Raw genomic sequence first — 26,952 nt, forward strand, 5'->3', positions numbered from 1 at the left:
GTACAAACAGGGCAAAGCAAGCTCGGATAACCATGGGACAGAATCAGGTCGGTAAACCGGTAAATCAGTCAGACAGGGCAGACCGAGGCAGAACTATATAGTGGAGTACACAGGTGAAATGGAGTGAAAACTAATTACAGGGAAGGCAGGTGAAACTAATCAGGGCAAGAAAGCTGACAGATTGCTGATAAAGTGACAGGTGGAAAACAGGATACCTAAACAGAACAACATGTCTAAATCAAAACCAAACAAGACCCCAAAAGCAGAAACTTAACTAATAAATCTGATAACATAAACCAAGACAAAACCCAAATTGTGACAGTATCAGTGCAGGCCCATTTATACGGAAGAGGATTAGGGCCACTCAAAAAAAAAAAGTTTACTCAATTCTGACTTTTTTCTCAGAATTCTGACTTTTTTTCTCAGAATTCTGAGATTAAAGTCAGAATTCTGACTTTTTTTTAGAAAAAAGTCAGAATTCTGAGAAAAAAGTCAGAATTCTGACTTTAATCTCAGAAATCTGAGAAAAAAAGTCAGAATTCTGAAAAAAAAGTCAGAATTCTGAGAAAAAAGTTAGAATTCTGAGAAAAAAGTTAGAATTCTGAGAAAAAAAGTCAGAATTGAGTAGACTTTTTTTTTTTTTTTGAGTGGCCCTAATCCTCTTCCGTACATTTAGGTGGTGCAGTGCAATGTAATTTTTTTAGTAATCCAGACTATAAAATAAAACAAAAAGATGAGTGCTTGCTGCGTTATCAACACCCACAATCGTTCTCATCACCGGACGAGAAAATGTTTTGCAAATGTAGTGTGCGTTTTTTTTTTTTTTTCTTCAGCTTTCCAGCACGTGAGCAAGGCAATGGAGCAGTTAGCCAATCTAACAAGGAGGCGTCAGATGGCACCGGTAGCATCTGTGAGAGGAAAAACCTCCTCCTTCTCTAATATTTATCAGATTTTTATCAGATGTTCTAACCGTTTTCATGTCCTGATGTTTGTCTCTGCAAACTTCTGTGACACAAAAGGGAAAATCCCCATGTTTAATTTTCTGAATTTTGAACCAGACAAGTTCTGTAGGGAATATTTTAATTTGCTTGGTGTTTGGGTTTTATAAAAAAAATGTTATTTATGATATATTTTTCATTTTGAAGTTTGGTAAATAAGTGTTAACTTCACACAACTCTCATTATTTGTGGTTCAGACAAAAGGTAGATTCATGAAGTCCAAAGAATTCAAATTTATCAGTGAAGAATATTTAATGGGCTTAATGGCATGGATGATGAGTTGCTAGACAAATCAAATGTTTGATAATAGGAAACAAAATGTTCTTGGGTTGTTCTGTAATACAGAAAGAACCCAGAGCGCTATATCTAGTCTGAAATACAAAGTGTTACACTTTAATAAAAAGATCATCCACTATACCTTTACTGACAGAAGCCAGCAGTGTCACGAATAACTGAGCCACTAGTGACTTTGTAAAGATCGACAGTTTTTCTTCAATTAATTAATAGGAACTGGGGAGAAAAAAGTAGTTTTTCCAAAGTGAACACACAATGACGAATGATCAAAGTTTTATTACCCATAGCAAACATTTGCAATTTATCTTATGCAGTTGAAAATTTGTTCCAGAATTAGACATTTACTCCCATTTTAATGTTAAAAAAAAAACAACAGAAATTTCTGTATCAACTTCCGAGAAGCCAACAGAACAAAAGATGTGTTTTATCTGCCTGTGTTTTCAATGAATCCAGAACATAAAAAGCACCCAGAAGCATCCTTAGCGCTGACCTAATTTAATTCAATTGGCCGTGTTTATTTCCTCAACATTATTATCCGCGACGTCTTCTTCCCGTCATTTCATGGTGGGTATGGCTTGGGGCCCCTCAGGAGGTCGCTTGAGGACAGGGGGGTAGAGGTTCTGGTGGTTCCCTCTCCATACCTCCTGGGGCTCCCCATCAAGGACTCCATGGGGCTGACGGGCCTATGAGATGAAGGCCTGTCTCCGGCGCGCAGGTGGGAGTTGGTGTAGATCGACTTGTAGGTGGACGAAGGATTCGGAGGATCCGTCTTCACAGTGGAGGAGAGAGACACAATGGAGGAGGATCCGGTGTCGCTCTGAGCGGAGCCGCCACCGCCGGAGGTAGAAGACAACTTGTAGGTGGACGAAGGATTCGGAGGATCCGTCTTCACAGCGGAGGAGAGAGACACAACGAAGGAGGATCCGGTGCCGCTCTGAGCGGAGCCGCCACCGCTGGAGGCAGAAGGTGAGCCGACGCCTGAGCCTGAATCCTCTGGTTTAGGCTCGCCGCTTTGGTCGCGTTCAGGGCTTTCCTGGAATTCAAACGACACCACCTTCATGAAAAAGAACAGCGTGCACAGAAACACTTAGCGGAAAAGCAGAGCGTCATCCGTTGTTTCTTTGAAATGCTGAGACAAAACGATGACGCTTCCATTTTAGGACTCCATTTACCTTCTTGGCCTTCTCCTTATTCTCCTTGTCGCTGTCACTGGAGCGGTCGGATGACTTGGACGAGTTGGAACCGGAGTCCTGCTCAGACACAAAGCGACCAACACTCCATCATCTGGTCTTCAAATAAACTACAGCCATATATTTTTTCCCAATAGAATACCTCCTTCTTTTTCTTCTTTTTGTCTTTCTTCTTCTTCTTCTTCTTGTCATCATCACTGCTAGAGGAGTCTGAGTCCTTGAATGAGAACACATCATTTAAAAACTGCCCTTCAGCTTCCAATTTGTCTCACAGGCTTGGCTCTTAATTAACCTTTTTCTTGTCTTTCTTTTTCTTCTTCTTCTTGTCCTTTTTCTTCTTCTTTTTCTTCTTCTCGTCACCGCTAGAAGAATCACCGGACGAAGACGAGGAGGAGGATGAAGAATCCTGGATGGACGGAAAAAGATGTCACATTTTTAGGTATTTTAATGAAAGAAAAGAAAATGACACACATGCTTAAAACAAACAATCAACAACCTTCTTTTTCTTCTTCTTGTCCTTTTTCTTCTTCTTTTTCTTCTTCTACAACGAGAAATATTGTGGTTTAAAGGTCTTGTTTCACAGTTTGAGCAACCATGCAGCCGCAGCATCGTACCTTGCCGTCATCGCTGTCGGAGGAGGAAGATGAACTTTCATCAGAGGAGCTGGAGCCCTGAGGAGGATATCAGTCACATGGTTAGATTTACCAAACCTCTGCATGATGGACACAACGGGACTAAAAATAATTACTAATGAGAACAGGATCCAGAACATGTAAATATTATTGCTCCAACCGTTCCTGCATAGTGGTCATTACAGTATGTGTGTTGGTATATTTGCCTGTAGGCCACACTACTGCGTTGCCTAAAAATGTTCTGTCTGGCCTGTCCTTCTGTAGGACGAGACCTTTGCAGGTAAAAAGTGATCAAAGAAGAATTAAAAAATGAAATATTGCAATTAGTTCACCTGTTCATTAAAGTAGACCTCTTTGGACTATTACTCTGGCTGTACTCTTTCTGAACTGACATCAGTGAACATTTCCCCAGTGACCAAATACATTTGTTATTAGACAAACTTGTCGTTTTTGCAATAAAATCAATGTTTCTGGCGGATTAGTTCAATTTCAGCCACAGTTGGTGTCATTTTTTTTGGTTTTATAATGCTCGAGTAGGGCAGTGGAGCGAATAGAGAAGTCAAGTGAGGATGTTGACAGCGACGGTGTCTATCAAACGTATGAGGATAGACTAGATGTAGTGACGCCGGAGCTGAGGATGCAGAGGCAGGAGCAGAAGATTTGTCACCTGACAGAGCTCGAGGACAATGGAGATCTTCTTTTTCTTTGTTTGCTTCTTTTTCTTCTTTTCGTCCTCGCTATCCGAAGAAGATGACGACGAAGAGGATGAGCTTGAATCCTGCAGAAGCAAAGAAGTGATTATTTGAGCCTATTTTAAAAAGAACTAGCAACATCGTTCACGGAGGCTTTCCCAACCTTATCCTTCTTCTTTTTTCCCTTCTTATTTTTCTTTTTCTTCTTCTTCTTTTTCTTGTCATCCTCACTGTCAGAAGATGAGGAAGAGCTGGAATCCTGTGAAGGAAAAACTCCAGGAAATTAAATGTGGACCGGAACCTCTAAAGCATTAAACAACAGTGTTTCGATCACAAACCTTGTCCTTCTTCTTTTTTAATTTTTTCTTCTTCTTCTTCTTCTTTTTGTCATCTTCACTATCAGAGGAGGAAGAGGAGCTTGAATCCTGTAAAATAGGAAATCCAATGATATAAACACCAAACCCAGGACGGCTCCCCATGAAAAGCAAACAGAAGGTGCAACAGTGCAAACCTTATCTTTCTTTTTCTTCTTCTCATCCTCACTGTCTGAACAACTATCAGAAGACGAGGAGCCCTATGAGAAAAATAAATAAACAAATAAATAAAAAAATAAAATATATATATATATATATTAGGGCTGGGCAAGTTAACACGTTAATTTCGCGTTACCGCATTAGACTACTAGTACTTATACTACTAACACACACATATACATATATATATATATATATATATATATATATATATACATATATATATATATATATATATATATATATATATATATATATATATATATATATATATATATATATATATATATATATATATATACACACACACACATATATACACACACACACACATATATACACACACACACACATATATATATATATATATATATATATATATATATATATATATATATATATATATATATATATTCTATTGTAAATCCTAGTATATGTATTAGAAATTGTGAGTTTCTTGTAGTTTCTGAGTTTCTGGGTGTTATAAATACTATGCAGCTGGAAGAAAGGTTCTTCGCTTTGTACTGTTTTGCTGACAGCTAACTCACCTTTTTCTTCTTTAACTTCTTCTTTTTATCCTTCCCCTTCTCTTCTTCCCCCTCATCATCACTCAGGTGACCATCGTCAATGCCATCCGGGAACCGCTGTGCTCCCCCTGTTGGAAATAAATCGTCACAGCAAGCCCCAACGCCAACGCTTCTTAACGAAGCAGGTTAATACCCAGAGAGATAGACACTCACCGGTTAGTGTAGGGAAGTCTTTGCTTTCTGCTGTTGTTGTTGTAAGCTCTTTAGTCTGTCAGAAGAAGACAAAAATAGCGATGATCTTCACTGAATGAGCATTTGTAATATTTGGGATGTGGTGTGCAGGTGTGAGCTGGATTTCTCACCTTGTCAGCATCTTCACCTCCATCAGCGCTCGCTCCCGTCTCACCACCTGCAGCACGAAGCATAAGCTGGTTGAACACGCTGATGCTCTTAAATCAGTTTGGTTATTTTTTTCTTTGTTCTCGGTGTGTACATTTCTCACCTTCAGCTGAAAGAGGGTCCTTTTTCTCTTCATCCTGAGAAAAACACACAGTCGAGCTTCAGGACGGTTGCTTAACCTTAATTAAACTTCATCAGAATACAAGATTAGGCACTAAAAGAGCTCACTAAGGCATGTAAGGTACACATATAAAGACTGCTTCAGAGCTATTTGCTCAAATCACCTGTCAGTACCGAAAGAAGAACCACAAATTCGGTTGTTGCATCAACTTAGAGTTTTCAAGGATGTTGAACATGTTTTCTCTGTAGTCATTTCAAAAGCTGTTGGACAGATTCCTGGGTACAAATTAATTTTAATGAAGGTCAACAGCAGCTGTTCTTTAAATTTATGAAGTTGTTGATCTCTGTTTAAAATGAAACCAAACATTGTATTTTGTGGTTCTTAAACTTTCATTGTAAACTAAGGAAATGCTATAATGCTGTCATTTTGTTTCCTATCTTCCATGTATACTGGTACTGTATATTGAAAACCAAGTGTTATGTGGGTCTAAATGTGAGGAAGTAAAGCAGATTTTGTGCGCTCTGGTTCTGAATAGGACATGTGTACTAGGATCTGGAGAGTGGCATTTACAGGGTTCTCCTCTGTTGGGACCGGCTGGGCATGTTAAATTTCCCGTGACGCCATCAAATACTTGAATATATTTATTATTTTTTTATTATTATTTAAACAAAATACTGAAGATCTGCGGTTGAAATGTCAATTATCTGTTAGTGCTCCCAACTGGTCAGATGCAAATGAATCATAAAATATGTCAAGCTGTCACTTGCTGTTTCAAGCATCCTGCATCCTGAGGTGAGTCAGTCTTCAACAGGATTAAGTAATGCTATTAATGGGTCATTGCTACAATATCTGACACAGTTGTGTCAATCTTGTATGGTTTTACATTATAGTGTAAGTGGCACATAGGAGCTGCAAAGAACATCTGATGGATTTCTTTAGCAAACAAATCTAAGGCAGCAGGGCTCATTTGGTAATCAAATCGTGTACTAGGTGATGTAAAATATGTGTGGCAGTGACAGCGTATCATTTGCTCATGGCATTATTTTATCCAATGGCATTGAAATGAAAAGCAGACACACGCGGGACGGGTGTTCAACTGCAACTAAGCCGGATCTTAACCTTTTCAGTTTGTTGGGTTTTGTCATAAAAGTACAACAGCATTCTCATCCATTGTCACTGCTTCCCTGGTTGAAGGACAAATTGTGAATGTGCAGAAGAAAAAATAATCTATGTTTGAAGAGGAAAATAAACAGAAGGTGTAACCTAGATTTCCATGTGGGAAAGTGAGAGCTTTGCTAATAACCCTGACCTCAAAATCCAATATGGCTGCTGTGCATTTGAAACGTAGTAAAAGCTGCAGCAAAAGTGCATTTATTGGAACTTCTGACAATTTTTCTTTCAATATTGTAAATCAGTCCCATATACAACTCCTCTGTTGGTAACCGATGAAAACGGGACCCCTGACCGCATGAACAAACCACCTTTTATTTGGATGCTCAAGGGCGGTTCTAGAAAGGGGTCAATGAGCTCTAGTGCCCCTGTAGAACTGGTCCTGGCCCCTGTTATGGACTCTGTACTAAAGAGATAATATTAAAATAATTTCTTACTATGATATGCGCTGGCAAAAAAAAAAAAAAAAATTAAATACCCGATAGATCATTTTTGGTCATTTTTTTACCTTTACAGTTTTACCCGAACAATGATTTAAAAATTAAGCTGTTTAATTTTCGCTCCATGTCACGGTATTGAGATAGGATCACAGTTTTTATCTGCTAGATCAGGGGCCTGCAACCTCCAGTTCCAGAGCCACAAGTGGCTCTTTGGCTCTGTGACTCACTTAATATGTTAAGCAATGACATATTGCCCTGTTTTTGTTTCATTTGTTCTGTTCTGGGCCCCATGAGAAAACACTGGCCCCACCCTGGCTGCCCTGGTAAATTTGGTCTAGAACCGCCACTGTGGATGCTTGTTTGAAACTTACTCCAATGATAGATGCCACCTTAAAGATGGATACATATACCTGAATTTCTAAAAGACAAGCCTGTAAGTGTGTCATTAGGGACGGGTTAAAAAATACAATCTTGAGTGTTTGTGCTGTTGGAATTGCTAACGCTAATTTGCCGTGGTACTGCTCAGCAAACAAATCCCCAGAACAAAACTGATCACTTTCTTAAAGAGGCTAACATATGTGAACTGTTGTGGCATTCAGTTTCCCATTTACTCCAAAGAGAACTTCAACCTTTTGCATTATAAAAAGAGTCTTGCCTTTTTCTTATCCTTTTTCTTCTTCTTTTTCTTCTTGTCTTTCTCACTATCAGAAGAGGAAGAGGAAGAGCTGGAATCCTGCATGAATTACAAAAAAACAAAAACATACTTTACTCATTTGTTTAAAAAAGCAAAAAAAAAATCAAGAAACTTTCATATATTTGTCAAGTTGGAAAAGTGGCATCAACTTGTACAGATACGATTTGATCAGGCACGACATAAACGTAAAGAAGTCCATCGATTAGAGAGCAAAGAATTGTTGGTTGAACGAAAGCTGCAGGTTTGTAAAATGCTCAGCCGCAGGAACAAATCACAAAAAAGGGCTTCAACCGTTAAGTCATCTATTTGGCAATATGACGTGCTCAGAGGCTCGCCAGATTATTAAAAACAATGATCCACCCAGAAGTGCGTCACTGTTTTCAGAGAATATCCAGATCCTAAAAGCAAATAACTAGCAAAAAAGTCTCAGGTTCTGCTTTTCAAAAGTTAAGTTATTAACAACTAATTACCTTTTTGTCCTTCTTTTTCTTCTTCTTCTTGTTCTTTTTTTTCTTCTTCTTCTTTTTCTTGTCATCCTCACTATCAGAGGAAGAAGATGATGATGAAGAAGATGAGCTATCAGAAGAAGAACTGGAGTCCTATAAGAAAGGAGAGGCGAATTAATCCTGATTACACCTTTACATGAAGAATAAAATGACAAGATCTGACATCTTTCTACACTAAACCTTCTTCTTTTTCTTCTTCTTTTTCTTCTTCTTCTTTTTGTCTTCCTCACTGTCAGATGAAGAAGAGGAGGAGCTAGTTGTAGAAGATGAACTCGAATCCTGTAAAAATGTAAAAAAAAAAAAAATTACTAATTCGAATGTATTTTTCTACTGTAGAAAAAGACAAATTCAGGTTTAACAAGTCATGCCTTCTTCTTCTTCTTTTTCTTTTTCTTCTGCTTTTTTTTCTTTTTCTTCTTTTCATCTTCGCTGTCCGATGAGCTGTCCGATGAGGAGGAAGAGGAATCCTGGCACAGAAAAGGATTTTATTTGTTCTTATTTAATTAAGATGTAGGTTAGGAATTTGTTAAAGTTGAAAAACCAACTAGTTTTTTTGTGGACTATAATCAGAGCAATATTAGCTTTCTGACAGTACATACCTTCTTTTTCTTCTTCTTCTTCTTGTCCTTCTTCTTCTTTTTCTTCTTGTCGTCTGATGAGCTGTAATCCTGAATACATGATACGTACAGCATTACAGATAGCATTTTAAAATAAAACGTGTCAGATATTGAAGATTTCTTTTTTCTCACCAGCTTTACCTTCAGGTGTTCCTCAAGGCCCTCGGGACCTGAAAACACCCAGTGTATCAAATAGTGAGGACGTTTTTTCATAATGCGTATGTTGAATGCGTATGAACCGATCAGAGCCCACAGGTAGAAAATGGGGAACAGTTACCTTCCTGGCAGATGATAACGCTATGCCAGACATCTTTCTCCTTTTCCTTCTTCTTCTTCTTCTTTTTCTTCTTTTCATCCTGTAGCAAAAAGGTGAAACACGGTATTCTTTTTTTTTTACAATTATCTCGTTATTGTATGATTCATAAATAGATAAATAAAAATCAACACTTTTGAAGTTTGAGAGTAATGGTGCCATTGAACTATAAACATTGATGTATTTTATTTGGACTTTATGTGATTGACAAATCAAAGTAGAATTTTTATTTATTTTTTTACAAGCAAAACTGAGAAAACTGTGGAGTCCAGCCCTTTTCACTGTGATACCCCAAGGTATGATGTAGTGCAACAGTTTCGCCTTCAGAAGTCACCTACTGTTTTTATTTTTTTTAAATTGTAGTGTGTAGTTTAATGTCACAATAAATACAGATGTTCTGTGAAGGCCTCAGAAGTTTGCTAGAGATAATCAGCAAACAAACCAAGGAACACTGACAGAACAGGGATAAAGAGGTGAAGTTTCAAGCTGCGTCAGGATTACAAACAATATCCCAGCTTTGAGAAATTCACAGAGTCCTGCTCAATCCGTCATCCAGCTATGAGAACGAGTATGAGTGAACTGCTGATATACTAAGCCATGGCTCTTTACCTACACTGACTGACAGGCCAAGCAAGCATTATTCACCAAAACAGCTACAAGGCCTGCAGTAACGCTAAAGAAAAAGTAAAGATCCGCAGCTCAGGTAGGAAAACTGTTAGTTGTGCTCTCCATTAATTTGGCTTTAAGCTAAAGTGCTGACAATATTTGTTAACGGTCAAAAGGAAGTCCTGTTCGCAGTTTGCCACGAGCCATTGAGGAGGCAAAGCAAACATGTGGAAGGAGGAGCTCTGATCTGATGAGATCAAGCTCATCAGGCTTTTTGGACTATAGGCCTAACATCATGTGTCGTTTCATGCATGCTCAGTATGAGGGATTGCTGCAAAGCCATGGACGATGCAGACGACTCTCCCCTGTGGCTCTACGCTCTTTCAGGAGGAGTGAATGCTGCTTGTCAAGACTTTGATGCAATCTACTGGGTTTCCTTAGATAGGAATGTTTCACCAATCTGTATAACCTGATCCAATCTGTATAATCTGATCCAATCTGTATAATCTGATTGAATTTGACTTTGGAAAGTGCCTTGAGATGACATTCCAAAGAAAGTTAAAAAACAAAACAACTGGACTTTTTTTCGAAGTTTGAAGATGTTTCGCTTCCTATCCAGAAAGCTGCAGCAGTTTGAGATGACATGTATCATTGGCGCTATATAAATAAAATTGAATTGAAGAAAGCTGTAACAGTATGTCACCGTGAACACACAGTCCACAAGGTGAAACATGGCGGTGGCAGCATTATGCTGTGGGCATGCTTCTCTTCAGCAGGAAGTGGGTAGCTGCACAGAATACTTGGAAAGATGGATGGAACTAAATGCATGGAAGTCCAAGATGACAAGCTGCTGGAAGCCTGCAGAAGAATCAAGACTTGGACAGTGGTTTCGCTTCCAGCGGAGAAATGACCCTGACTCAAAAGCCTGAGCCACAATGGATTGGTTTAGATGAAAGAACATGAATGCATTAGAATGGTCAAAGCCCTGACCAACATCTACTTGGAAATCAGTGTCTATAGATGCTTTCTGTCTAATCTAACTGAGGCTGTTTTTTTTTTGTTGCAAAGCTGGATGGTCAACAATGTCTCAACGTTTGCCTCTAGATGTACAAAAGTGCATCTACAACTACAGACTTGCAGCTGTAGTTGTAGAGAAAGCTGGTTCTGCAAGTCAGAGATTCATCAGGTTTGAAGACATTTGCACACTTTATTTTGCCTAAAAAGAATAAAAAAAACTGTATTTTTCTTCCTTCCACACACAAACATGCACGACTTTATGTTAGCCTGACATAAAATCACAATAAAACAAATATGTGGTTGTGGCGCGACAAACCGTGACAAAGTTCAAGGTGTATGAATACTTTTGGACGCCTGTAAATGTACGCTTTTATGGCAGTCTGATATCTCCTGCCTCCGTGAGCAGGCTGCCAAATGGTTGCACATAACATAACAGGGCTTACATTTACAAATATAAATATTTTATGGTATCCGGGTCATGATCATCGCAATTAAAGCAGCAGAATCTCACTGTCCGGCCCCAAATGGCTGTGTTGGACACCGAAAGTGTTTCAAAACCCTGTGGCTGGGTGTGGTCCTGCCCTGGCTGATCCTGTGTAGGATATTAGACAGAAGACAAAAGGCCACTGCCTCGTTACGCAGGGTGGATCACACTGAAAGGCTTTCCACACCTTAAAACCAGAATGTCTTTTCCAACGTGAACTGAGGTGTGAACTTGATCTTATCTTATGAGCATCTTATCACGAGATAAGATGTTGCTAATGTAGACGGAAAAAATAAATAGTCCAGATGCGCTCTCTGTTGAGGAGTTAATTAAAGAGCAGAAACAGACGACTGAGATGTTGCCATGTGGACATAATAAATATAATCATTTTGAGGTTTCTGCATTCCACATAAGTATTCTTTCTCCTAATGCCTCTAAGGGGATTTGACAACCCCTCTGAGCAGCTGTTAAATTGTTTTCATGGCCAGAAGTCTTAATTGGACTTTTCTGATTGAATTTTGGTCAAAACAACTGGATTAAAGCAGAAATAGATTGTTTCTCTTCAAACATAAATGTTCCATCAACTGTAACCCTCGTTTGCAGAGCTGGCAGGAGAAAGAAACATTTATGTTTGAAGAGAATCGGATCATTTTAAGGTATCCAAAAGCCTATGTTCAGGCTAAAATTCACAGGTGTTTAGAGGCTAAAGATGTCGACTCGTGCTCCGTGGAACCACTGCTGTTAGAACTTAGCCTAAGGTATTGACAGGTATGTGGAAAAAATGCGTGGTTATGACATGTCAGAACATGACACAAATTACAAGGAGGGGGTTCTGTTAAGTTATGCAAGAACAATCCGACGGCCTCATCGCATTTATTTCCTGTTCTTTTCACCCATGGAGATGTTTGATCTTTTTTTTTTTAAACGGCCTTTGTAACAAATGTGTAACAGCAACTTTTGACACTCGGTTTGTTTGGGTTTTCCACAACCAGAACAGACAAAGATCGCTCGCGTAGATGTCCCAGCCGTTGTCAGGACCTTGGTAAGGAGAGACACGGGGTCTTTTTTTTGTCAATAAACCTGCTGAGTCAGGTGTTCTGTGGATGTCATCTATGTCTATGTGTCAGAATTAAAGGGGCTCTTCAAAGGACTACAGAAAAATAAATGAACAGGAACATTTTTATACCCTCCAAGTGATTCTGAATGAAATGTTCCACCACAGAGCCCATAATCGTCAATCAGTGTAGAACTCAACCACAGGTTAGCCCAGGAGATGGACCTTTGATGTGAAAGAAATTCACCTTTCAAAGTGCGTGCATCTTTGTTGAAAAGGCAGGATTTGATCTAAACAGGAGTTGCAGGTGTTGTGCCAGTTCAGACGTGACAGAAAGCGGTAACGGACTACGTTACCCATGATGCAATGTGGTCAAAATGGCCACCAACTCATGTGGTCAAAATGGCCACCAACTCCCATCACACAACACGGCAAAATGGCCGCCGATCAAGGAAACGGCATCAATTCGGGACGTAACGGACTGCGTTACCCATGATGCAATGTGGTCAAAATGGCCACCAACTCCCATCACGCAACACGGCAAAATGGCCGCCGATCAAGATAAGGTTGCTATAGTGATGGCTATAAAAGCCGATCACACACGATGAGCTTCCTTCTTCCCTGGCTTTTAGCCAACCCGAGAAGACACGCACAGCTGATTCCCACGCCACGTGTTCGATTGCTCGCTGGACCGAGATTTTTCGACGCAACGGTTATTCCCTGCTTTATAACAGGAGGTCGACTTAAATAAGTACTTTTAAATTCCCTCTGATCAAAAGACTGAGAGACGCCGCATCTCCCACTGATCGAAGAGGACCCCGCTTTTGTCTGGCCAACAAAGCGACTGTTGAACCCGGAGGAAGAAACGAAGCAGCTTCTCCCCCGTGCCGCTGCAGCCTGTGGACAACTGCGCTCGACGAAGCGCGTCCAGAAAGCCACACTCGGAGCGTTCCGGACCAGCCCGAGGCAACTCAAAGTAACGGGGTTTTTCCCCTTTCATTTCTGTTTCACCAACAGGGTGTTTAGAAGTGCCTGGGCAGGCGGTAGAACTTTGTAGGTGTTGGTTAATGCTTTTATTCCACAACGAAGTTGGAATTACTTTGCTGAACATTTTTTTTGTATGTGCATGTACTTTACAATTGATTCTGCTGTGTTGATTTGTGATCCATCAAGAACCCCGCCGTGGGTTACCGATTTATCTCTTTTCATCTTCTTCCCTGCTTCCCCCCTCTCTCTCTTTTCGCTCCTTATCAGTTTAATTTCTTTGTCCGAGCTCAAGTCGCGGGCTTTGCTTTAAACTCCTAGTTAGCCCCCCCCTCTCGAAACGAGGCATTGTCCCATCAGCGTAAGCGTGGTTACGTTATTAGGACCTCCCCTCATACGTCATCGTAGCAGCCATCTTGGGAGGGTCACGTGTATCAGGACTGTAGGTAGCTTAGCTGAACTAGCTTTGTGTAAGACATCAAAGCGTCCAGTGAGATTCCCGAAGCTGTTCTGTCTGTCAATGCTGATACGTGAAATGCCGATGTTTCGAGGGCGGTGTTAAACAACTTTGAGTTAAGTTAAGATCTGCTAACCGCTCATTTTAATCCATTGTTTATTTTTGTTTTGTTCTTTATTTCCACATATATATTTTGCATGTTTTAGTTTAGTAATGAGTAAGAATTCCAAAGTTGTTTGAATCAGAGAATTACTGTAACAGGGAATTGCTTTTGGTTCAATAAAACCAACCACTGCGGAATAGACATTGTTTTGTGTTCAGTCCAATTCACAGTTGCCTGGGTATTCAGAAATCAGAGCTAACCTCCTTTGGAGTTAACATCTGACATTAATACAGAGACAATATCATTGGATGGTGATAAGGAATAAGGATTTAAACTCTAATTGCAGTTACATTGGGGTTCTCACAGCCTGCTGGATAAACCTGGTCGGTTAACAGTCCGACCTGATCATTTATTCCAGCATAAATGAGTTCATAACAGAAAGTTAACTAATGCATTAGTGGTATAAATACTTATAAGCTTATAGCTAACATCACCACCATTTGAACTATATTTGTTATAGCGGAATTTTGAGTTGAATGATTTATTATTCAAATTATAATACCAAATTATAATTAATAATAATAATAAGCATATTCAACCAGCTTATGGCATAGCATAAATTGGCGTTTCCCTGTGTGGGCGAGTCTACTTATTGGCGTTCCTTTAGACTAAATCGAATAACCAGCAACTTATGAATTGAATGAACACAATCCATATTCCAGCATTTTGACTGCTCACCTTGCCAAAAGGACTATTCAGTCATAATTGATTAAGGAGGTATCATTACTAAATATATACGTGTTTGTGGTGGTTTGAGGTTGTTAACCTGAGGTTTGAATATTGATTTCTGGACTGGAAGTCAGCTAGATTGAAATATACAGCAGCCAGCGTCTGCTACTTGTCAATCAGAGTCTGTGTCGTGTTCTGCTTTGAAAAGAGAGACCTTGCCTCCATCTGGTGGCCAGGATAGGTAGTTGCAGTCACGGTTTTAAAGACAGCTTAGATCGCTCAGTGTCCCGGAGGGACAGTTTTGAAAGTCAGTTTCTTTAAACTTACCTTACGGTTACGCCCCTTTGTCTTTTTAATTTTATTTTATTCATTTTTTTTTCTTTCCTCCCTTATCCCCCTTCTGCTCATCATAAGTGGTCAAAATTGAGCTGTGATTTTGAAACTAAGGTTGCAATTTAGCGGTTTTTAACTGTCATTCTTTGCCACCTCTGAAGCTCCAAGACACTGCTATTTTCCACACATGTGTAGAGCACCTGTTCTGAAATAACTTACATCACAAACAAAGCCACAGCTTTATCACTTAATTACTGGCCGAAAGGTTAGTGGTCCATGTCACTCAAAGTTAATTTTCTCAAAGTTAAACAAGCATATTAACCGTTCCTAAAACTAAGGAGTTGTAAGTCGCAGGGTTGATTCTCCCCTGCGCAGCCTAATTAAACGCACGTATTTGAACCCACTTACTGCAGTTAAAGTGCCAGTCATAGTGCGTGTTTGCTGTTAACAGTTAAAGTGAAGCCACTTAACAGTTGTTGTTAGCAGTTGTTGTTTAGCGCTGAGCTAAATTAAAGTGTATGCGTTGTTACCTAGTGCTAAGCTAGAATACAGCGTTGTTATTTGTTGTCTGTTGTTTAGCGCTGAGCTAAACTACAGGTTGTTACCTGTTGTGTTGTTATCCATAGCTGACAAAGAATGGATAGTAGCGGTTCTTCAGTCAAAGGAGCTGAAGGTCCAAACCATTCCATTGGAATGGAGGCCCAGGATGTCATTAACTCACTGCTTAAAATGACACCGGACGAACAAACCCGTCTGAATCAGTTTAGCATAGAAGACTGTGAGAGGAGAATTCAGGAATTGGTGGAGGAGGTCCAGAGCAAGCCAAAGGGTAGGTTGGTAGCAGATGTTTTGGGTGAATTAACTGCGTTATACCACCGAAGGTTAACGCTAGAGACCGATCTGCGTAACAGAGAGGTTGAGAGGCGTGCTTTAGCTGAGGAAAGAATCAGGGAGCTAGAACAGAGAAGTGTTCAGGGCAGCTGTCATCTCACAGAGGAGCGAGAGGAGGATCGCATTAGCTTGCAGACAGAAGGATCTGAGTGTGAGAACTCCAAAGGAAAACATGGAGATCACACCTGGAGGACATTGGATGAACTGGGCCCTCAGACACCTTCTGAGCGAAGGGTAAGCGAAGGTCAGGACAGATATAGCAGTGTGATACGGAAAGAAATGCCTAAACAACTTAGGGTGGCAATCAGGACTGATCCACATGATGTAAATCATGGGAAAACACCTGCTTCCCACCTGACCCCTGACACGGCTCGCTATGATCTTTTCCCCCCACCAGGGCGACGAGAGCACCGTTCCTGGAACACAGGTGAACCCCACTCCTCTGAACTGCGTCCACAGACAAGAGTTCATGACAGGGGGGGTCCCCCTGCGTCCCACGAACGGCCGCCGATGCCAGGTAGGTGGTCAGAACTGGAGCCTCCCTCCCACCGTGGTTACCACAGGCAAGAGTCGTCAGGAGAGGACTCAGATGGACCAGCTCCGATCCCTGAACAGGGACTGCGGATGCGTCAACTTGAGTCCCTGGCCCGAGACATAGAGCGTTTTGATCCTAGCAATACAGAATCCACCATTGATGACTATCTCAGAGAGGTAGAGCGCTGTCTGCTAGACTTATATAGCCCCTCAGCTCGAGAAAAGTTGAAGCTTATCTGGAAAACCACGTCCAGAAGTGTCCATGTTTTCATAGAAAGCCTCCCTCCAGCTACACGTGACCGTTATTCAGCTCTTTGTCAGGCTTTAAGAGAAGAATATTCGGCGTTTACAGACCCAGCTTCGGCCACTCTTGGAGCTTTTGCAATTCAGCAAAAGAGAACTGAAGCACCAAAAGAGTACTACCGTCGCTTGCGGGCTGCTTACTTTCAGGGACGAAATGCTCCCGGCTTGGAGGAAGACCACACTTTCAAATCTTTGTTCCTCCATAATCTTCATGAAAGCGTGCGTTATGAGGTTACCATGCATTGTAGAACCAAGAAACTTACCATGCAGGAAATCAGGAAATACGCGCAGGTGGCATGGGAAACACGTGTCCGGCCCAACAAAGGAGCCGATAGTGATAAAAAGGTTCTGCAGATTCAAGCCGAACCAGAAAAGAGTTTAGGTCTGGAGGGACATGAGATGCCTCCCTTCAAACCTAAAACTAGATTTGGTCCTAAGAAGCAACATGGTTTTGAGCCGCAGCAGAAGAAAGCTTCCCAGGATAGGAGAGGTCAGCATGGCAGCATGGAAGGTGAGAGGTTTCAAAAATGGCACAGGCCGGATCCAGCCCGAGACGGTAAGCAAACTGACTGGCCAGAAAGGTCGAAAAGCACACATGACAACAAAGGCTGGAACCTGCGCATGGAGGAGTCAATGAGAAAGGAGATAGAGGAGACTTTTTGCAGGTTGCTAGCCGAAACAGTGCATCAGATCGCGCCGCAGCCGTCCCAGCCATCATCCAATCCTGCCGACCCTCCAGGTAAGCCAGGCCCAAAACCCCAGCCAGCATGACTAGGCGTGGAACAGGCTTCCCCTTCTAACAGAGTTTATCTGATTAAGGGGGGGGACCAACCGAAAAATCACCAACAACCTTCTAAGATCCCATCAGCAGGTGATCAGAAAGCCCCTTTTCTAAGGTTTCTAGGTGAGCTAAACCATCATGAAAATGCACACCGCTTATACTGCTCGACAGTTATCGGAGGATGTGTAACTGCAAATGCTCTTTTAGACACGGGTTCCGAGATCAGTCTAATGTGCTCAGATTTGTTTGATGAGGTGACCAGGGCTATGGTGTCTCTTGGGAAACCGTTCCAGGTGGAGACCTGTGACGTGGGCATCACCAGCTACACTCAGGATCAGTCATGCATCACCAAACGGGCGTGGTTAGACATCACTTTCCGTGACATGACCCTGGTGCACCCCATCTACATATGTACTTTGGACACAGAACCTTTTCTTGTGGGTCAGGACCTGTTGAACAGGTTAGCCCCACTCATTGACTGCTATCATGGTCATCTTTGGGCCCAAGTGGGGACTCCCAAGCCCCTCACTTCTGGAAGTGGACTGTCCGTCCCTATCAACCAGGTGACATGCTCTGAGGAGCCCAAAGAACTTTTAGCACCATTTCTGCCTTCCACAGAGCCGATTTCCAAATCCTCTGACACACCCCTGCTTGAGCTGAACAACCGCTCAGCTTACCTTTTAGTGGAGAATCCAACTCGCATGCCGATCCAAGTGGTGGCGAAGAAACCTCTTGGGGTGCTCATCGAAAGCTCTTTCCACGACTTTGAGCTGAGCATTCCCGTCATCGGAGACCTGCCCTTATCCTTGACCGGCAGACAGGACTCTCCAGACACCGTGTTTACTTTTCCTTCCAGCATGATCCAAATCAGGCGACATGAAGCTCGGCCTGCTGGATCCATTTGTGGTGCAACGCTTGAAGCTGAAGGAAATCTGTTGGTGTATGCGATAGCAACCAACCCAACAGAACCAGCACCAAATCAACCAGAGAATTGGGACTCACCCACTGAGCCCTGCCCTGGCTTCGAAACAGAAATCATGCAACAGCTGGAAAAAGCTGATGCACTGACCACTGAAACAGAGGAAACAGCACTTAAGGAGCTGTTTTATGAGTTTCAGCCCATTCAGCCCAAAGATTCAAACGAACTTGGGATCCCACTGACACACATCCATGACTCACCAGTAGGAGAACACAGAAGCTGCAAAGCTAATCTGAAAACTCTCCAACAGGTGGCGTCCCGGCCCTTAACGGCCCAGGACACCCAGGAGTATGTACAAGGCTGCTTAACCTGCAGCCAGTTACAACCCACACGGCCACTAGACCGAGCCCTGCTTCAGCAAAGGGGGGTTACATTTCCGTGGTCACATTTGCAGACTGACTGGATCGGTCCAGTCCCCAAATCGTCAAGAGGTAACAGATATCTTTTGACAATAACAGGCAGTTTCACAGAATGGGTCGAATGTCTGCCGGCACCGAATGACACCGCTGTCACCACAGCAGCCCTGCTGCTAAATCACGTTTTCAGCCGGTGGGGCCTTCCCCTGTCCATCGACTCGGACAGAGGAACGCATTTCACGTCAAACATCTTGACCGTGCTTTCTGACATGTTGAGCGTGGAAGTTAAATTCCACATCACCTACCGCCCACAGTCATCCGGACAGGTGGAGCGAATGAACTGCACCGTGGTCAGCATGTCAAAGGAACATGCCAGCAGCCATGGTAGGAACTGGGATACAAAGCTTCCCCTGGTCCTAATGCTAATCCGCTCTACCTCACCATGCTCCACAGGGATGACACTTTTCCAGATGATGACAGGAAGACAAAGGACACTTCCCCTGAATCTCATCTACCAGCCCGTAGACGTCAGTGTGACAACCGTCTACACTGCACACCAGTGCGTCACTGACTTAAAAGACCGTCTCCGAACGACTTTCGCGTGGCCTCGAAAGAACCTAGAAGCCAGCGTGCAAAGTCCAGAGTACACATGGGTTCATGCGAACCAAATTAAACCGTCCACCAAACTCTCCTCACAGGGAACGGAGCCTAACTCCGCCCCCGCCGAAGAGAACAATGCATAGCATTAAATAGGACAAGTGCATGTTCAATCAGGACACTTTAAACATGCACTAATAAAGCAAGTGTCCATACATAACTTCACGTCCATAATTTCACACTCAGCCATAACACCATGCATTGCTTTGGAAACGCTCACAGAAGTGGTAAAGAATGACATGATGTATACTCAGGTTGTTAGAGATTTAATGCAGGACCTCACTCGAGAGGTTAGCTCATCCATAAATAGCCTTGCTGAAGGACGGATTCCTCCGTACCTGGTACCAATAGATTTGGTCGAAAAGGTTCTCAAATCTGCCTCTAGTGAAACACTGCAACCACCACAAATACACCTGGCGTACAGCCTAGGTAGTGCAATTCCAATATTTGTAAATCCTGACAACTTGGAGATAGGATTTATGCTAAACCTTCCCATCATTGAAAGGGCTAATGTGTATAGGCTTAAATCAGTATTGAATGTCGGTTTTTGGCAAGGTGAGACCCACGTACACCTACAAACTCCCTCAATATTGGCCTATCATGATGCTGACCCCAAACTTTATTTAGTCCCTAATTTGGATTTGTGTACCAAAACCAAAGACATCCACTGGGTATGCCCAAGCAACCCATTTATCAGAGATTGAAATAATAGATGTCTTTAAGGGATACAATTTCAGCATTGATGTCTGCATTGAAAGACAGCTTTTACTCGCAGGCACGCAGCTGATTAAATTCAGTCTCACTCCATCAGAGTTGAGCTCGGTCCCTCTGCTTCGCTTCCCCAGAGCTACAGAGTCGACCGACACTCACATTATGACCATTATTGTGGTTCTCCTTGTATTTGGATGGGCCATCACTACTGCGATGGCGTATGCAGCATACAAGCAGATCAAACAGTTGCAAACCAGGGTTGACGCCCTCACCTTTGTCGCTCCCAGGTTCGTAGCACCAGCTCCTTGAAGGCCATAAGCTGATTAGACTACGAACCGCTGTCTCTTTCCTTTCCCCTTTTCCCTCTCTCCTTTTTTTGGTTCAAAGTTCAAACCTGATGACCAATGAATGTATTGACGATGGTGATTGTGAAGTTTGCATTTCTTTTTTTTTTATTACTTTATTGTTGCCTTATTAGCCAATAGAAATGACTAGCTATAGCTTAGTCCTGCCCAGGCTAGGTCACTGACCCAGGCACAATGAATGCTTCGTTTTTCCTCCTCTTGGATGATGAACTGAACTGCATGAATCCCAATGGACTACTAGAAAGACTATTAGGTTGTTCCACTCATGCACAACGGATTTTCGTCACGCCAGAATGGACTTGGTTGTAGCTTTAAAGACTGTGACCAGCATCCCACTCTTCAAAGCTAAAGGGGGGTATGTTGTGCCAGTTCAGACGTGACAGAAAGCGGTAACGGACTACGTTACCCATGATGCAATGTGGTCAAAATGGCCACCAACTCATGTGGTCAAAATGGCCACCAACTCCCATCACACAACACGGCAAAATGGCCGCCGATCAAGGAAACGGCATCAATTCGGGACGTAACGGACTGCGTTACCCATGATGCAATGTGGTCAAAATGGCCACCAACTCCCATCACGCAACACGGCAAAATGGCCGCCGATCAAGATAAGGTTGCTATAGTGATGGCTATAAAAGCCGATCACACACGATGAGCTTCCTTCTTCCCTGGCTTTTAGCCAACCCGAGAAGACACGCACAGCTGATTCCCACGCCACGTGTTCGATTGCTCGCTGGACCGAGATTTTTCGACGCAACGGTTATTCCCTGCTTTATAACAGGAGGTCGACTTAAATAAGTACTTTTAAATTCCCTCTGATCAAAAGACTGAGAGACGCCGCATCTCCCACTGATCGAAGAGGACCCCGCTTTTGTCTGGCCAACAAAGCGACTGTTGAACCCGGAGGAAGAAACGAAGCAGCTTCTCCCCCGTGCCGCTGCAGCCTGTGGACAACTGCGCTCGACGAAGCGCGTCCAGAAAGCCACACTCGGAGCGTTCCGGACCAGCCCGAGGCAACTCAAAGTAACGGGGTTTTTCCCCTTTCATTTCTGTTTCACCAACAGGGTGTTTAGAAGTGCCTGGGCAGGCGGTAGAACTTTGTAGGTGTTGGTTAATGCTTTTATTCCACAACGAAGTTGGAATTACTTTGCTGAACATTTTTTTTGTATGTGCATGTACTTTACAATTGATTCTGCTGTGTTGATTTGTGATCCATCAAGAACCCCGCCGTGGGTTACCGATTTATCTCTTTTCATCTTCTTCCCTGCTTCCCCCCTCTCTCTCTTTTCGCTCCTTATCAGTTTAATTTCTTTGTCCGAGCTCAAGTCGCGGGCTTTGCTTTAAACTCCTAGTTAGCCCCCCCCTCTCGAAACGAGGCATTGTCCCATCAGCGTAAGCGTGGTTACGTTATTAGGACCTCCCCTCATACGTCATCGTAGCAGCCATCTTGGGAGGGTCACGTGTATCAGGACTGTAGGTAGCTTAGCTGAACTAGCTTTGTGTAAGACATCAAAGCGTCCAGTGAGATTCCCGAAGCTGTTCTGTCTGTCAATGCTGATACGTGAAATGCCGATGTTTCGAGGGCGGTGTTAAACAACTTTGAGTTAAGTTAAGATCTGCTAACCGCTCATTTTAATCCATTGTTTATTTTTGTTTTGTTCTTTATTTCCACATATATATTTTGCATGTTTTAGTTTAGTAATGAGTAAGAATTCCAAAGTTGTTTGAATCAGAGAATTACTGTAACAGGGAATTGCTTTTGGTTCAATAAAACCAACCACTGCGGAATAGACATTGTTTTGTGTTCAGTCCAATTCACAGTTGCCTGGGTATTCAGAAATCAGAGCTAACCTCCTTTGGAGTTAACATCTGACATTAATACAGAGACAATATCATTGGATGGTGATAAGGAATAAGGATTTAAACTCTAATTGCAGTTACATTGGGGTTCTCACAGCCTGCTGGATAAACCTGGTCGGTTAACAGTCCGACCTGATCATTTATTCCAGCATAAATGAGTTCATAACAGAAAGTTAACTAATGCATTAGTGGTATAAATACTTATAAGCTTATAGCTAACATCACCACCATTTGAACTATATTTGTTATAGCGAAATTTTGAGTTGAATGATTTATTATTTAAATTATAATACCAAATTATAATTAATAATAATAATAAGCATATTCAACCAGCTTATGGCATAGCACAGGGAATCTCCATTAAACCAAAACTACTCTTCTGAACCAGCGTACTAAAAAATAAGGAGCTGGATGTTTGAGAAGGAGGTCCTAAAAAGGTTCATAGGCTGAGGAGGTCTGGGCTACAGTCAGCATTTTGCCCTCACTAAACACACTCTGAGCTGTGTAGCAGCGGTGAAGCATGGGGGTGGAGTTGTTATGGTTCAGGTTTCCCTGCCCAGAAGATCAGGCATGAATCAGCATCATGCAAGGGCGTGTATGAAGGCAATGAACCCAGAACTAAAATCTGTGGGCTCTGATCAAGAGGAGTCCTCACAGGCGGAGGGGACGGTGCTCGTCAAGATCTGGGTAAAAACACCCAGGTCACCGCAGGTGTTGTTTTGTTTTCTCCAAACACCCACATTAACTAAAAATGTCCTTTTCAGCTTAACTGTACAAGAGACACGTCACGCTAAAAGTAGAAACAAACTCACGTTTTTTCCTGATCTTGTCCGTTTAGATCACAGAAAACAGGTATTTCACTAAGGGTGTGTCCGTCCTCTGAGAGACGCTGTATTTGCGTGACAAATCTATCGTTTCTTATTTGAAGTTGCACAACAGAGACGCTGAGGCGACTGCGAGGGCTGCCTTCACCTGTCTAAGCAGAAGGGCCATCACTGGGGGAGGGTGTGGAGATGTGTGTGTGTGCGGTGTGCAGAAGAAAGATGCTTTAAAAAGTACGTTTTCTGTTTCGGCGTTGCCGTTGAGGTTTGCCCTTTCTTTCTTTTTAATGGGCCATCAAAAGCATCGCTCGTCTTCTTTTTACACAAACAGTAACCAAATGCTTGAGCGGCTTAAACCAGTGTGCAACTTACCTCACTGTCACTGTCTGAGGAGCTACTGGAGCAGCAGGAAGAGGAAGAGGATGAAGAGGAGGAAGACGAAGACGAGGATGAGCCTGAGTCCTGTTGAGAAAGGCGCAAGGAAGTTACTCCTTTTAATGTTTGGTTTTAAAAAAAAATACTCAAAACTTAGTAAAGAGACTGGAATGAGGCTGAGGCTGAGGCGGAGCAGGAATGTGAGGGTGTAGCTGCCGGCAGGCGGGTGGAGGCTCTACAAACACTCAGCTACACACAAAGGAAAGTTACACACACACACTGCTGCCACGCTGTGATCCAACCTGGCAGCTGATACACGGCGTGAGCTAAAACTTTCCACCAGCGTTCTCCCACAGATGGCTGAGTCTACATGGAGCTCCAAGCACAGGCCTACTTCCCCTTCTCTGTCAATGAATGATTCACACGTGTGGCTTCAGGTCGAGGCCACGCCCGAAACTGACCACAGGACCAGCTCTCGTGATTTCATCGTATTGGACACGAGCGGATTGGAAAACTTTGTGAGCGTCCACGGTGTTGGCTTCCTGGGATTCACGCCTACCTTCTTCTTCTTCTTCAGCTTCTTTTTCTTCTTTGCTTTCTTGTCGCTGTCCTCATCTTCACTGTCTGGAGAGCTGTCCATTGAGCATATATCCTGGAAAAACAAAAAGGCAAAAGTCCTTACCCTACTAGAAGTCCTGGACATTCAGGAAAAAAGGGGTGATACTAACACCCGGCTCCGCTCTGATTGAATAAAATGAATTCATCAATAGATGCACAACGCTTAGTTTAAAGGTGAATTTGTCCTTCCCACTTACCAGATCATCTTCAGTTACTGCCAGCCGTCCGGGCGGAAGCTCGCTCTGCTGCTTGCCGCTCAGGTCTGCGTCTCCTGTCGCCTGCAGACCACCCGAGGTGACCACTGCTGGCTGGTCGCCCCCGGGCTTTGCTCCACCTGGTTGACAGCAATAGAAATGTGTGAGCAGGTTCTGGAAAAAATCACTCTTTTTTTTTTTTTTTTACCCGGCTGCAAAAAAATAAAAAGGACGATCTAAGTCAAGTGGCATGCACAGACATAAAGAGGATGAGTGTTTTCAAAAAAAGTACTCTTCCCCTCGGTGTTTGAATGTAAGCCAGTGGGAGCTGTGTGTGGCTGCACTTCCCAACAACCCTACTTCCTGTAAAATTCACGACCAGGTAAGACAGAGCAAGTTCATTCAATCAAGGTTAGAATCTCTGCCACCTAACTCCTTAACCTCAACCCTGCGGATTATCTAGCAGTTACAGAAAGAAAAGTGCCACACTCACAATGGTAAAATAAAAGAATAGAGATTGCAACAAAGTTTTTGTACTTTTAACAAATCACAGCAGTCATGCACAGGCCTTGGTAATGCAGGGAAGTCGGAAACAACTTTTAGCAACATGTGTCAACTATAAGCACAAACCTTTGGAGAGGGAGGAATCCATCTCAGTCCAAGCTTCTGCTCATTCTCGAAGGACCAGGTTTCCTCTGACAGACTCACCTGTGAGGCAAGGTGCGCCTTTGTGAGGAGCTGTTGTGGGTGGGGAGGTGAAGTGGGTGTGTACTGAAAAAAAAAAAAAAATCTAGGAAGCTCTGCCAACAGGTTTCAAAGTAGAACAGTATAAAACAGGAAGCACCTGCCTTTAAAGGAGCCGGTGAGCTCTAGCAGTCAAGATCAGGTGGTTTTGAGAGAAATTTCCGCTCAGTTTCTCATGTTTTCCATACAGTACACACCTTACAATGTCTGTTTAGGCTACATTCTGAAAGAAACACACATACATTATATATACATACATAATTAAAAACATTTTTTACACTGTGTTTATCTTGTGGGCCGGGCACGGGTAGACAGGCTTATTGGGTTTGTGTCAACAGGTAATACAGGTTCCTCTGCTGCGCTCCACACTGACAGCATATGTCGCCACCGTTTGTGTCTAAATGGAGAAAGTCTGCTGAAAACGTTGTTACACTATTCAATTATTGTTTAACAAACACAAACCCAGAGTAACAAATCTGGTTTCTATTTAGAGCACAAATCAGAGCTTTAAGACAACACATGCCATATGTTTCACGGTATTACAATGTTATTTAACGCTATGTATGAATTTATAATGTCATTTATTAACAGCAGAAGGTACAAATCTATTTAAATTATGGAATATGTTGCTTCCGAGAGGATGATTGATCAATAGTAAACGCTTTTTACCCCCTTTTTACCCCTTGCGGCTTCCATAAATCAAGGAGATTAAAAAAAAATGTGTAAAGCTACCAGAAATGTAATTACCGGAAGTGGAGTCCTAAACCCCAAAAATAAGGATGCGTCTACTTTTGGGTTGGCAATATTCACAGTCACATTATTATATGTTATATTATATCATTATATTTCAGATGTCATTATAAAAGAAACAACTTTAGGTTTTATCTTTAGATTACGCTACTATAGATTAATTTAGCTCGTTTTTGGTTAAACAAGGTAAAAATAAATGTTCAACCACAGCAATGGGACTAGACCGGTAAAAGTTTGAATTTACATCAGCAGTGATGCGTCTAAAATGTCTGCAATGCTTTTACTCGATTTCAGTGCTGTGGAAGATACAGTTTATCACAACCTACCGAGTGATAAACTGACTCGAACAAGATTATGCAGTGTGCAGATTATGGAGTGTTACAACATATCTTACCAAGTGTATACTAATAATAACACGTTGCTTTATATTTCTGTGTCACCACGTGATTATTGTCCCTTACAGTTATTGACCATGTGTTGCCCATAATACTAGTGAGTGGGCTGACCAACATTTCCTCATTCTAAATGTAGATGAAACAGAAGTCATTGTTTTCCTTATCTTAAAAAATCAGAGATATTAGCTCTCTTCCAGGCTCACTGAGAGTAAAGACTGCAGGGAAGGCAAGAAAACTAGTTATTGACTCAGGCCTAACCTTTACTACTCACTAATATTCTATCACTAGATCAACTTTTCAACACCTTAACAAAATTATTATCGGGGAGCTGGAGCTCTGTCAAGATGCTACTGAGAACTGACCACATAACACTTAAATCACTTCTCTGGCTTCCTGATATAAAAGGAATTGTTTTTGTTTATAAAGCCCTGAATGTCTAGGCCTAAATATGTCAGATTAAAACCATGTAGAACCCTCAGGACGTAGCCTGTTTACTCTGTGTTTTTCCAGGACCAGAATTATAGGGAGGAAGCATTTTGAACCCACTACCTGGAAACCTAAAATATGCTGGAACATTTGGATCCTTTAAACCAGGAATGAAAACAATATCATTCTCTACACCAGCCCTGCACAAACCCAAGACTGATTTTATTAGTACATCTTAAGTCTACGTTATATGAGATAATCTTTATATGTATTTCTCACCTCGTCATTTCATTTCC

At 42.2% G+C, this 26,952-nt stretch overlaps 2 protein-coding genes and 1 long non-coding RNA gene across 5 annotated transcripts; all 3 read right to left on the reverse strand.

The window, feature by feature from the left end:
* Positions 1 to 1,550: 1,550 nt before the first annotated feature.
* Positions 1,551 to 3,947, reverse strand: LOC118566755 (cylicin-1-like). Its single transcript, XM_036150124.1, has 8 exons — positions 3,939 to 3,947; positions 3,782 to 3,892; positions 3,097 to 3,153; positions 2,979 to 3,023; positions 2,775 to 2,888; positions 2,625 to 2,699; positions 2,465 to 2,542; positions 1,551 to 2,346 (listed from the first exon to the last, which is right to left on the reverse strand). Exons 1-8 carry the CDS (start codon positions 3,945 to 3,947, stop codon positions 1,852 to 1,854), a joined length of 984 nt encoding a protein of 327 aa, XP_036006017.1. The 3' UTR covers positions 1,551 to 1,851.
* Positions 3,948 to 4,324: 377 nt separating this feature from the next.
* On the reverse strand, positions 4,325 to 5,407 carry LOC110367886. The gene is made up of 5 exons (XR_004933247.1): positions 5,369 to 5,407; positions 5,229 to 5,275; positions 5,080 to 5,134; positions 4,888 to 4,994; positions 4,325 to 4,380 (listed from the first exon to the last, which is right to left on the reverse strand). It is a non-coding gene; the product is annotated as an uncharacterized LOC110367886 (long non-coding RNA).
* Positions 5,408 to 8,130: 2,723 nt separating this feature from the next.
* LOC110367887 (protein FAM133-like) lies at positions 8,131 to 25,092 on the reverse strand. 3 transcript variants are annotated; one of them, XM_036149959.1, is made up of 10 exons: positions 24,972 to 25,092; positions 24,345 to 24,481; positions 24,089 to 24,181; positions 23,527 to 23,619; positions 9,091 to 9,169; positions 8,955 to 8,983; positions 8,796 to 8,864; positions 8,565 to 8,663; positions 8,377 to 8,475; positions 8,131 to 8,289 (listed from the first exon to the last, which is right to left on the reverse strand). In XM_036149959.1, exons 1-10 carry the CDS (start codon positions 24,991 to 24,993, stop codon positions 8,146 to 8,148), a joined length of 864 nt encoding a protein of 287 aa, XP_036005852.1. In that variant the 5' UTR covers positions 24,994 to 25,092; the 3' UTR covers positions 8,131 to 8,145. The 3 variants fall into 3 exon arrangements, with proteins under 3 accessions (XP_036005852.1, XP_036005850.1, XP_036005851.1); XM_036149957.1 differs by having other exon boundaries at positions 8,946 to 8,983; positions 24,972 to 25,091; XM_036149958.1 differs by having other exon boundaries at positions 8,946 to 8,983; positions 23,527 to 23,616; positions 24,972 to 25,090.
* Between the last annotated feature and the right edge of the window lie 1,860 nt (positions 25,093 to 26,952).

Source organism: Fundulus heteroclitus, chromosome 18, assembly GCF_011125445.2.
Source record: "Fundulus heteroclitus isolate FHET01 chromosome 18, MU-UCD_Fhet_4.1, whole genome shotgun sequence".
Lineage (NCBI taxonomy): Eukaryota > Metazoa > Chordata > Actinopteri > Cyprinodontiformes > Fundulidae > Fundulus > Fundulus heteroclitus.

What these genes read in the sequence shown, in the direction of transcription:
- LOC110367887 (XM_036149957.1), bottom strand. Translation starts at nt 24,993, where the DNA reads ATGGATTCCTCCCTCTCCAAAG. An exon ending in GGATTCCTCCCTCTCCAAAG is followed by an intron (nt 24,482 to 24,971) that starts GTTTGTGCTTAT and finishes GCTGTCAACCAG; the next exon opens with GTGGAGCAAAGCCCGGGGGC. An exon ending in AACACCTGAAGGTAAAGCTG is followed by an intron (nt 8,865 to 8,945) that starts GTGAGAAAAAAG and finishes TCATGTATTCAG; the next exon opens with GATTACAGCTCATCAGACGA.
- LOC118566755 (XM_036150124.1), bottom strand. An exon ending in TTGTCCTCGAGCTCTGTCAG is followed by an intron (nt 3,154 to 3,781) that starts GTGACAAATCTT and finishes TATCCTCCTCAG; the next exon opens with GGCTCCAGCTCCTCTGATGA. An exon ending in ACAAGAAGAAGAAAAAGAAG is followed by an intron (nt 2,889 to 2,978) that starts GTTGTTGATTGT and finishes CCGTCCATCCAG; the next exon opens with GATTCTTCATCCTCCTCCTC.